Consider the following 12,801-nt stretch of genomic DNA (forward strand, 5'->3'; position numbering starts at 1 on the left):
TATTTTGTCAATCTATGTACATTCGGTATGAATTCTTTATAAGTGTCTTCCTCATGAGTACTCCTATGCTCATGGAGACAATTTAAATATAAATAATACACGATATAAAATAGAACGACCCTACAAATGGGATGGAGTCGTTAAAAGATTTTACATTATGTTGTCAGGGTCGGTCCTAAGCTAGTGTAACCTCAATTAACATTGCATAACTTCCAACAACGGATGACACCTCGCATCTACTTATTCACCAAATTTCCATCAAATAAAATAAAATATCTCTTATTTATTTATTATAAAATAAAATGAAGAATAGTATGCAAACCTTGTTCCCAACCCTAATCGCTTAAAATGATTGTTTTACCTTCCATTTTTTATCACCTCGTTTCAATTTTGTCCTCACATTCACAATAAAATCATATTATTGATATTACTCAATATTGGTAGTTTCAATAGTAAATACGTCACAAGTGATTAATAATGAAATTGGAATATTAGAAGCAAAACGTTCTACTTCCATAGGCAGTTTCAATTGGCAATGTGGCTTTCAATTGGCACGCCAGTACTCTTATATAAATAGGAGGGTTCCAATTTTGTCAACACAATAAGTTTTGACATTTTTCTAATGTATTTTAGACAAATATGGCTTTCACATTTAAACCATTGTCCGAAACAAACGCACCATATGTAGTTTCTAAACCATTAGTGATATGTATTAGTAAGAAGTTTTAAAATACTTTTTTTCCTTCTGGTAACTTAAAATAAGCATTTGGATATAGGATGCATGGTGGAGAAGCTACAACGTGGAATCAGTCTCCATAATTGATATTTAAACAACAAGCCAACAAAGATGGTGTGTGTGAAGATTGAACTTATTAAAGGAGAGTGAAAGTTAATTATTGGCATTTCATTTGAGATTTAATTGTTTGCTGTTGCATTTAGTTTTTTTGTCATGTAATTTTGAATCTGAACTTTATTTGTGGTTATCTTATTGTATTAGATATATAGGTGTATATTGATTTCTTGATTCCGAAACTAGAGGAACTGAATATACCCGCGGAAAAAACCTCATATTTTGCTTCAACCTTCATATATTGTGATGCATTCAATAAGCCCTTTCAATCTATTCGGATTATATTATCACCCCTTTAGCATTTCAGATTGAAATACGTTTCATATATAAATCGTCCAAAAAAGATTAAAACATACATTTCATAATAAGTCAAAACAGACATTTCATAAAATGTTAACAATCATTGTTTGCTATGAGGGTATGAGGCTATGAGCAGCAAAAGTAGCTGTCTTAGACTCTAATCTCATCTACGTTATTGATATGAGAAAAATGTTACAACCTTAACTAACATTATCTTAAAAAGGGTCATGTGTATTAAACCAGCTTTGTTAAATTGTACTTGTCATTGTAGATTTCAGGTTTACAAATATCTTAATATTGATTTCAAAAGAAGGAAATCCTACAAATTGCTTTGAAACCTTTCTTGATTAGCAAGGCACCTTGTCTAGAATTTGGGACTGGGGACAGTTGGAACCTTTCTTGATTAGTAAGGTATTAGAGGTGACTATATCTTTGTACTAACGTTTTTGACTATATCTATAACCACTAATTATCAATGCATTATCAATTGCCATATTCAATGACTATTGCATTACCACACATTATTTTGGTAACAGTAACCTAATATGTCTTCAGCCAAGTATGCAAGTCTTGAACCAAATATGTAACCGTCGTGACACAAAATCATGTGTGATTAATAATAACCGATGCATATACATTATCAATTGGTTAATTGGAAAATTCAATTGGTTATTAAAGGGAATATTAGTGCACCATTGACTAATTTATTTAATATACCAAAATCATCAGATGTTGTAAGGTCTATTGCATATCGTTTGCCCTTAATCTGAATGGGTATCTTGGTGAGCATTGTAGCCACAAAGCTATGGTGATTGAACTCTTATCTTCTTCTTCATTTTGATTTTTGTGTAATTTGTTTGATGAAATTTACTGAAATTGATGTTTATTTTTCAGAAAAGATGGAAAGGTTTTTTATTTTTTTTACAGTATTTGATTATCAGTAAGATTTTTGTATACAATGTAACTTCTAATGGTTCATTATGAGCTCACGATCTTCTCTCTAGAAGACCTTTTAAATTTATGTGGTATTTTTCTTTCTGAAATTATTTACTTTTTGTGTTAGATATAGGTTCAAATATTGGTTGTGATAGATGTGAGAGTTGAAGTTTCTTTGGATTGGTTGGAAGGTTGAGAAAGAGAGAGTTGATTCAATTTGCATGAAGTGTGACAAAATCGACGCGTTAAATAAAATTACTTCAATGTCAATATTACTTTTGATTGGTATTAGTATTAGTATTATAGACTTATAGCTTTTGAATGGTATTAGTTTATAGTCTTATAGTACTTTTTAAATCCTGCCCTGTCCATCATTCGATTTATAACAAACAGTGATGTTAATATTACATTTTACTAATGCTTTTATTTAGAGAATTCAGATAATGTTTATTTTTTCCAATTGTTAATTTATTATTTATATGTTCTTAAAGTAGTTTTTATTTATCGTAACATATTAAAACATAAAATCAGTGAATGAAAGGAGGATATCTACGGCATGGAAGGTGGACCAAAAGGTTTGGCATTTTTCAGACCTATTTAGCCTGAAAAATTAAGGTTTAAATGATGTTGGGCTAATATGTTTTTAGGGAATTCTCAAATAATGCTTTTTTTTTGTTTAAGAGGAAAGAATCATTATTTTGTCAAGAAAACTATAATCACTTTATTAATGTGAAATCAAAGATATAATTCATGTTTACATCAATTGCTATATTTTTGTTCTAGAAAAAATAAATAAAATTCCTCTAACATCTCTTGCTTCTGAAAATGTTGCCAGAACCTGTAAGCGGGATCACTGAAGACAATTTCGAAAAAAGCGGATTCCCTGCAATGAAATTCATTCAGGTGTCAAAAATCATGAGTAATAATAACTACCAATACAAGCACAATAATCTAAGGGAGTGTAAAATTCAAATGATACAGTGGCTCAAGGGAATGAAAAATTACCTGCAATGCAAAAGTAATATCACCTTCATCTAGTTTAGGTGTCACTCTTCTCAATTTATCATCTCGGGATTGTCCTAGTTTAATAAGGCCCTGCAGTAATAATTTATGTATCATCATATTACTGATCACCACTTTGCCTCAAGAAAGCCCTCTAATATAAAAATTATTTAGTGGCAAAAACTATATATCAAGAAATTCATGACAGATACCTGGTCATTTAACACTCTGCACATGTTTGAAAATTCCATGATTCCAGCAGGGGGAATTAGTGATGATTTGCATATCTCCGCATAAGATTTATATAACTCGCCAAGGATTGAGTCTTTCTTGGCTCCACGGAAACGTTTCATCGAGGAGCAGAGTATAATTTGTTGATGATGTGGCAGAGATTGTATGGTATCCACCACTGGTGATCTATATGTTTTGGACAATGCAAGAGCCATATGATCAATCCTTACCTGCATTCAATTTTGAGGATCTTAGGCTACAAACGGGAGAGGATTACAGGCAAACTCTACTTGTTTAGTAGTCACGTAACAATGAATTGATTGCAAACTGCTGAAATAAAATAGGTAATTGAACCTATAACATTAATTATACAGAATGCTGTTGTATAACTAAGTTGCCTATATACCTTTTATGACAACCAGTAATATATATTTCATGCTGAAGGTTCTGCATCTACTTCAATAAATTTCATTAAATTCTTCTAAAAGGCAAACCAACTGAGTTGAAACTTAGACCACTAAAGTTTTTTTGAATAAGCCAATATATATTAAAGCTCTAACTAAGCACAAGGTGTGCAAGGGAAGAGAAAGGAAAGGAGATACATCCTACAAAAGTTATTCTTAGGATCTTAGACCACTTAAGGATATATACATTCCAGCTTATTAACAATGAATCAACCATCGATGGCAATGTGAGTAACTATAGGAAACTAGAAACTAATCATTGAGCATTTACCATATCAAATTCTTGTTTTTTAACACAATCCGGTGCTGTAGGAAGATTTTGTTCTGAGGATGATTTCTCTTCCAAAGCATTCAAATTGCAAGCAGAATCTCTAATTTCTGCTTCTAGCATCTCTATTGCACTCCTGAAATACAGAACACATTCATTTCTTAGATTTTGCTAAATCAAATATTTTATTAAAATCTCCAAATGCAAGACACCTATGTTATAAGTTCAAATTCAAATATTGCAACTTGCAATTGGTATAAAATAAAAGAAAAAATTATGGACAAGTTATGCACATAACAAAGATCTGTTTTAATTAATCAAATAATTCAAGACATAAGCGCTCAATCTATATGCAATAGACTGAATGTAAATGTAGATGCACTGATTTATAATGGATATAAAAGTCAATAATGACTAAAGAATGACAGACCTGCATATACAAAGAGCATTTCGCATATCTCCAGAAGCTGCAGCAACTTTCTGCAATGTGCATTGTTAATTAGACTCTTATGTATAATATATGTATGTTAGACTGAACAAAATAAGCAAATATAAACGTATCTGGACAATGTTGTTGTACTTACCCTGGCACATAGTTCCAATGCTTGATGTTGGAAGACGATGTAAGGAAGTTCCTGATGGTGAGACAAAATAGCTATTAATATAAAGAGGTAAAGCAGAAATACTACTTTTACTTCATGACCTACATTACAACTCATTATAACTCGTAATTGCTGTCAATGATTTGCAATGATATTTTTTTTAATAGGCCATGATATTTTCATAGTAGCAATATATCAAGATAAAGTGGCACAACCGTATAACAACAATCTTACATTTAGCCTTTCTTGAATAATCTTAAGGATCTGATCTTTAGTATATGCCCGAAAAGTTACAACAGTAGGCTTGCCTGAAACGGATAAACGGAGTAATTAAAAAGAGAGCAAGGTCCAGTCATGTACACAAGTAGAGGACAGCTTCATTTTATAAGGTCATTTTAGACACAGTCCTTAATGAGTTGAAAATGAAATTGAAGTACTTTATATAGACTGACTTGAATTACTCACAATTTAATGCAGTAAGCCTTGGAAGAAATCGATCAGCTAGATCAATTGCATTTGCTACACCTGTATAAACAAGCACAATAAGTCATGATCATCAACAGCTCAAACTGTATTACAGTCAAGGGTATGACAAGGATAGAAACAACATTTTGATTTTTACAATAAATTTACCTATAAGTATACATCTGGAAAATGGAAAAGTGGTAAGCATGAAAAGATCATGGAGCACAGCTCTGTCTTTGGTAATTAGATAATCTAATTCATCTGCTACTATCAATCTGTTACAATAGTGACATATTACTCTTTGTAAGCATCCAAATTACATAAACAATGAGTAATGGACAATCATACGTGGCTGACAAAGATATATGAACAAATCAAATCCAGGGCAAGAATATGTTTCTTACATCATGTTCGATGTAGGTGATTTATGAGAATACAAGTTCTGAAGTTGCTGTAAGGGTGTGCCTGAACCCTTTTTCCCCAGGGTTTTATGTAACCCAAGTATCTGCCATAACATTGAGTGGATTAGTCAACTAAGTAAGGTTTATTTTACAACCTAGTCAACTAAGTGTTGTTAACTTTGATAAAATGTGCTTAGACATTATTACCTTTGTGAAAATATCAGATGTATTTGACAGTGATGTACAATTTACGGATAAAACATCGGGCAGCGGAAAACCTCCCTGCAAATGAAAATGTGTTAATGGAAGAAACAAAAATCAAAATACAATGAGCATTTCAATTTAAGCGATCTACTAAAAGTGTGTTCTTCTTCTGATTACACGAGATCATCAAATTACATATTATGAACAAGCATAACATATCACATTGTTCTCTATTGGTATGTAATTATTACAAAACAATCACAGTCTAATTAAACAAAAACATTTTCACTAGAGAATAACCATCGACATGAATGCATCAATCACTCAACTTAACACAACCCACATACTTCAATACTTCAATAAGCATGTCAATCAAATCAACGGTAAATGTAAATCAGTTTTACACATAACATCCAACGAGTCCTCCATTCTTTTAAAAATCATTACACCAATTATAAAATGCAATTACAAAAGAGGGTTGATGTATCAAAACTCAACATAGTTATTGAATGTAAGTGTAAACCTAATTAACACTGATTTACACATGCACTAAACATCCGTAAAATCCTTCAAAACATTTTCACTAGAGAATAACTATCAATATCAATGCCATCAATCAATAAACTTAACACACCCCACAAGTTTTAATAAACATATCAATTGCAAAAGAGGAATCATCTATCAAAATTGCACATTAGTATTAAATGCAAGTGTAAAACTGATGAACACTAATTTACACATACAGTAAATATCCTTTAAATCTATAACACTATACAAATTGTTAATTATATCAATTATGACACTAAACTATTCTGCAAATCTACATCGCCATTTCAATCATTCAATTAAAAAATCAATAAGTATAGATATAGATATAGATATACCTCTGCAGCCCAATTGAGTAAATTCGCTTTCACTTTCTCCATCGACAACGATTTCCCAGTTCCAGGACAGCCACATATATAAAGACTCCCAGCTTTTTCATGCTCAACACAGCCTTTACAAAACCCCAACACCACATTTTGCTCTTCCTCACGACACACCATCGTAGACGGTGCTGTAGACAAATGCAACACCTCCTTCACAATCCTCATTTGCTCCCCATCTACAATTTCCACATCACACAGAAAAAAAACAACAATTAATTAACTAATTAAACGTGTCAACTCAGTGGTAAAAACTTAACATTATAATTTCAAGATTATTTCAAATCTCTCGTAAAATGACAATTAAAGCAACTAAAATTAATAAATAAATTAATTAAATAAAAAAACATAAACAATTAGTTAACTAGTTAATTGACTGACTGACTGACTTTACCTTTGGGGTTCCATTTGGATTTAAGTGATGCAGGTTGGATCGATTCGATTTGATTTTCATCGGTGATGATTTGTCGAACGACTGATGAGGTGACTGAATTGGGAGTTGCAGAGATGCAACGGCGGGGGGATTTGCGGGTGGGAGGAGAAGTGGTGGTTGGGATGGGTGTGGCGGGAGATCTGAATCTGCGTTTGGATGAAGCAATTGAAGGCATTGTTGATGAAAGAAACTAAGAAGAAAAATAACAAAGAATTGAAGAGAAAGATGAAAGAGGAAAATGAATGAGATTGAGATTGGAAATGGTGAAGAAGATTGAGGGATTTGTAGTTGGTGTGATAAGCGGGAAAACATGGGCGCGTTGATTTCGTTTTCCCGCGATAGTGTTTTCATTTCATTTCATTCTTCTTCGGAAATTGTGTTTTTATTTCTTTTCTATTTTTCGGTGTATGAAATTTATATGGTTTCTATTAATGAATTAAATTAAATTAAATTCTAAATATAGTCAAGGGTTGTGTCGTTTTCTGTTTTAAGGAAAAAAATAAAAAATGGAGTTTACTTTTTTTGGGTTGTCTTTTTTCTTGATTTTGTGTTTTTTTGGTAATGACTTTCGGTTGTTTCTCTAATTTTAATTTTAATGTTTTCAGAGTCTTGTTCAGTCAAAAACAAATAAATGAAAAATGAATACTTTTTTCGGTTGTCTTTTTTCTTTATTTTTTTTTGTTTTGGAAATGACTTTGAGTTATTTCTTTAATTTTGATATTTTTTGGATGTTGCTTAAAGAATATATATATGCATTCGGTCAAAAGACAAATAAATGAAAATGAATAAATGGTGTCAAAAAAGAATGAATAAATTACTGTTATTATTTAGATGATCGAAAATGAATAATTGCTCATGCTATGAAAATGTATTACTACTATATTAGTATATCAGTCATGTAAGTACGGCTCGGTTAGTAGTTGCTAGGACAATATTATGCAAAGATCGAGGTTTAAAGAATGCATGCATTCAGTCAAACACAAATAAACGATCATGAATAATTTTTAAGCAGTAATTCGACTTAAATTGTTAACGTGTTATACAAAATAACAAATTATTTAAGAAAACTTAAATTTGATTTTCATGTGGAATAGTTGTTGTCCATATTTTTCTTACCCTTTAATCGAAATTCATATTATTATGACCCTCTTTTTTTTTTTTTTTTTAAAGGATTATGACCCTCTTCTCTTAATAATGTTTTTTTTAAGTAATCATGGAAAAGATCCTTAGAACATTGTCATCTCAGTTTGATCACTTAGTTATAACAATAAATGAAACAAATGATTTGAATGGTATGAAGATTGAAGATCCTCAAGGAACACTTCAAACTCATGAGATGAAAGTTACTCAAAGAAAAGATGAAAAACAAGAGGGAGCAGGCACTGCTTGCAATATTCAAAAAAGGAAGAATCCAGTAAAGAATTACGGAAGAAAAAAAAGGGAAAAAGTCAACAAAAGATAAGCAGAAGCAATATGACAAGCATGAGACTTTTAACAATTATGTAGATTCTTCCAAGGCAATGCTGGTTTAACAAGGATATAAAATCTGGTCACATTGCTTTAATTGTGATAAGTATGGTCACATTGTTTCTGAATGTTGGTTTAATAAGGATATCAGATCTAAGAACAAAGAACAGGAAGCAAACGTTGCTCAAAAATATTATAATTCAGATTCTGACACGGTCACGTTGATGGCCACGGCCAGTGGCAAGGAATCAGAACCAACTTCAGATACTTGGTACTTTGAGACTAGTTGTTCAAACCATATGACTAGAAAGAAAGAATGGTTAACTAAATTTGATGGCATCAAGGAAACCAGTGTAAGACTGACATATAGTAAGACGACGAATGCACAAGGTATGGGGAATGTAAACATGCAAGGCAATGATAGAAAGAAAGCACTGATAGAAAAGGTGTTCTATATTCAGGCATGAAATGCAATTTGATGAGTGTGGAATAAGAATAACTGATAAATAAAGGTTATTCAGATACTGTGGAGAATGACACCTTGAAATTGTTCAATCCTGAGAAGAAGCTTATTATGAAATAAAACTTGACCAATAATGGAACTTTCAAGACCAGCATAGTAACAAAAGAAACAAAGTGCTTTCAAGCAACAATGATAGACCAGGAAATTGATCTATGGCATAGAATATGTGATCGTTTGAACTACAAAAGTTTGTGTCACTAAAAGCAATGAATGAAGAAGTGAACTCAGATGAAGATCAAAACATCAATTTAAGGTCACGGAGAAACAGACAGATTCTTATAAGACTAGTAGATTGACAACTTACTTCTGAAGATGAGATAGGTAGTGATGGTGAAATAATGAATTTTGCAATGCTAGTAGATGTAGAACCAATATATTACAAAATAGCAATCCAAGACAAAGCTTATAAGGAAGCCATGACAGAAGAACTAAAGTCAATTCAGAATAATCAAACATGTGAACTAATCAAGTTACCAAGTGGTAAGAAAGCTATTGATGTTAAATGGATTTTCAAGCTAAAAATTAACCTTTAGGGAAGATTGTAAAGCACAAACCTAGACTTGTGGCCAAAGGAGTCTTACAAAGTGAAGGCTATGACTATATTGAAGTATTATCGGTAGTTGCAAGTCATGAAACTATCAGGCTAGTCATTGTAGTAGCAACTAGCAAAGCCTAGCCTTTGTATCATTTAGATGTGAAATCAACTTTTCTGAATGGTCATCTTGAAGAAATTGTGTTTGTCAAACAATCGGTTGGCTTTAGTTTCAGATGTAAAGAGGATCTCTTATAATATAAGAAAGGAGTGCACGCTGCATGTGAGCTTGACATCTGGCTGCCTGTGTGTGTGCCATTTGGCTGCAGCTTTGCTTGACAAGTGGGTTCGTTTTGTGTTTGACAAGTGGCAAAACTTTTTCTTCCCAAAAGCTTTTCAAAACACAAACGTTCCCACACTTTCTTTCCTCTTCCAAATTTGAATTTCAAAACTTATTGCTTTAGTACAAACTTTTGGCTCTTAAATTTGAAATTCAAATTCAAACTCATTTTATTTATTCTCAAAACACTTTTATATACAATATTCAACAGCCCATTTCAAACATTGATCTTTCTCTCTCACCTGTTCTTATTTTTATTTCAATCTTCTCCCTGTTTCTAATCTTCATTTTCTTCTCTTATTATGCAGAGATTCCTCTTTTGATGGACGAAGGTTTAAGTGTAAAGGAGAACACAGGAAGGTAACAATAACTCTTCTTCTTAATATTTTTTTTTCTTCATATCAACATGTAAACTGACTACAGCTTCTTTTTTTCTTCATTTTTTTCTTCAGCTAAATGACTATGACATCATCAAGGTATACAAACAACATTTATAATGTGTATTTCTCCACTATTACTTTTTCCTCATTTTTATTGGAAGAAAAAAAATACATAGAACGTTTCCCTTCATTTTTTGTTTTGAAATGAAGAAAGAAAAAGAAAATACAAAGCCAATAAATTGCAATAGGAAAAAAAGTAGATACAATTTATATGTATATCATGTATGTTTCATCATCTACTCTGTATTTTTAATCATTTTCTTATTTTGCAGGAAATGTAAAGAAAATGGAGGGTAACAAGAACAATTTTTTTTTTTTTTTTCACTTTGCAAACTTGACTTCTTCCTTCTTTATGCCCTTCATATCATCATCTTAAACTAAATAAAGATAATTTAGTTTTTTTTCAACTTCACAAACATAACAAACTCTACTTTAAAGTATACCAAATAACATTCATATCCAAATTATAATAAAGTTATGTCTTTATATTTTTGCAAGAGTAAAAACAACAAGAGAAGGAAGATGAGTACAAATATCAAAAGAAATAGCAATCTTATTTGTTGTGATTATATGAATGAATCATTGAAGTAGCAAGATAAAAGGGAAAAAAAAAAAAGAGATTTGTAAACGTATCAAGTGTGCGAATCTGGATGGGAAAGGTCATAATAAAGAGTTTTCTAAATTGAATACCACCATGAAAGAAATTTTTATTAAAAGCAATGGGTAACAAATTATAGATTTACCTTTTTTTAATTTTAATATTATTATTATTGTGTAAAATGGGAAAGAATATCACACTGGTAAGACTCATGGTATTGTAAATCTCTACAATTTTGAAAAATATGAAGACCCAAATTAAGCCCACTTAATTTGATTTGATGAGTTTTTTTTATCAACAACATATTTTTGATTTATGTTTTTTTGTCAAAGCATAAAACAAATAATAGAAACAAAAATATTTTTTTTTACAAAGAGTGTAGGAAAAAAAAAACGAGATAAGAAAATAAATACAGACATGGGTTAATAGAAAATCAATACACCAGATCTTATAATATCTTTTTATTGTATTAAAAATCAAATCTTTATGATTTGGGTTCAAGAAAAGTGTCATCTATTTATACTTAAAATAAAAATAAAAAACTTGATAAGAAAAGTCCTTTTTTTGAAGTTAAAAAAAAAAAGTCTTCTATCGTATAAAAAAAAACGTGAAAAGAATTCTTCATTGAATTTTCAAAAAAAGAAAAAGGAAGAATTCAATAGAAGAATATTACCAAAAAAAATACCATTAGTATCAGATCTAAAGAAGTTAAAATAGATTCATTGATCTACAAACAAGTCTTACAACCATATCAAATTCCATCTTTTGATTGTTGTTGTTGCTGCTGTTGTTTGTTGATGTTGCATGTAATGCAAAGATGGCCAGAACTTGACCTTGATGAAGACACTGATTTTTCAGACGATAACACACGGTGGTGGCCGGAAAAAAGGAATTCCGAGTTCAGATCTTTTTTGTGGGTTTTGTAGAGGAGATGGAGGAAAGTTTTTTTAGATGATGATTTTTCAAAATATTGTCTATGTTGTCCGAGATCTAGCTGTGAAAGTGTTGGTTGAGATGTTTACAAATTTATATGATCTGAAAATAAACTTAATAAAATAATAGAGGAGAAGAAATAGATGAAGATTAGCCAGAGGCAGTCGGAAATGGATTAAGGAGGTTGTGAGCAGTGATTCGGCGGCTAGGGTTATTTTACACAAGGAGAGCTTCTCATGTTGATTCCTGAAGAGAGAGAGAAAAAAATTAACAAATGAGGGTTTGTGTTGGAGACAGGATGCGGCAGCCGTTTGAGAAAAATTGAGAGTTGAAACTGTCAACACAATATACAAAACAGACTAGGGTTTATTATTAATTGGGCTTGATCTATTGTTATACCCGGCCCAAAAACTATTGTGAGTGGTAGAACTCTTGCTCTCTTCACTTACAAGAGAGAGACTAATAGATAAAAATTAAAAAAGAGTGATGGGAGGCTGATGTACTTCACGTGAGAGAGTAGTACCAATTACCAAAGATGAATGAGACTTTTCACAATAAAAAATAAGAAATAATTACAAAGTAAATGTGATGTGAAATTGAATATTGGAAGGAGTGAGTAGTGATGCTTTGGGCAGTTTTCACGTGGGAGAGACAGTAGTAAAGACAAAAAAAAATAGTTTGTTTGGTAAAAAGTCGAGGTGAGAGAGGTGATAAAAATGGACAAAAAAGATTTTTTAATGGGGGTTATCAAAAGATTGTGACAAATTAGTCACTTTAGTCTCTGAACAAGAACGAAGTAATCACTTTAATTTCTGAATGCAGATAAATTGCAAAACAGTCTCTGAATGTTGACTTTGTTAGTCAATTTCAGGGACTAAAGTGACTA

General features: G+C 31.4%; 2 protein-coding genes and 1 long non-coding RNA gene across 3 annotated transcripts; 2 read left to right on the plus strand and 1 right to left on the minus strand.

Moving 5' to 3' along the window:
- Positions 1–2,779: 2,779 nt before the first annotated feature.
- On the minus strand, positions 2,780–7,338 carry LOC146938977 (DNA replication factor CDC6B-like). The gene is made up of 13 exons (XM_085752808.1): positions 7,044–7,338; positions 6,608–6,828; positions 5,727–5,801; positions 5,523–5,623; positions 5,287–5,393; positions 5,119–5,178; positions 4,888–4,961; positions 4,636–4,686; positions 4,482–4,531; positions 4,055–4,187; positions 3,301–3,549; positions 3,092–3,181; positions 2,780–2,969 (listed from the first exon to the last, which is right to left on the minus strand). The coding sequence occupies exons 1-13, from the start codon at positions 7,255–7,257 to the stop codon at positions 2,937–2,939; spliced, it is 1,458 nt and encodes a 485-aa protein (XP_085608934.1). The 5' UTR covers positions 7,258–7,338; the 3' UTR covers positions 2,780–2,936.
- A 957-nt stretch (positions 7,339–8,295) lies between these two features.
- Positions 8,296–9,016, plus strand: LOC146938978 (uncharacterized). Its single transcript, XM_085749714.1, has 2 exons — positions 8,296–8,496; positions 8,693–9,016. The coding sequence occupies exons 1-2, from the start codon at positions 8,296–8,298 to the stop codon at positions 9,014–9,016; spliced, it is 525 nt and encodes a 174-aa protein (XP_085605840.1).
- An 841-nt stretch (positions 9,017–9,857) lies between these two features.
- On the plus strand, positions 9,858–12,499 carry LOC146938979 (uncharacterized). The gene is made up of 3 exons (XR_015031468.1): positions 9,858–10,304; positions 10,397–10,420; positions 10,657–12,499. It is a non-coding gene; the product is annotated as an uncharacterized LOC146938979 (long non-coding RNA).
- Positions 12,500–12,801: the final 302 nt, after the last annotated feature.

The sequence above is a fragment of the Medicago sativa genome, chromosome 3 (genome assembly GCF_051527215.1).
Source record: "Medicago sativa cultivar Bolivia chromosome 3, Bolivia_mono, whole genome shotgun sequence".
NCBI lineage: Eukaryota > Viridiplantae > Streptophyta > Magnoliopsida > Fabales > Fabaceae > Medicago > Medicago sativa.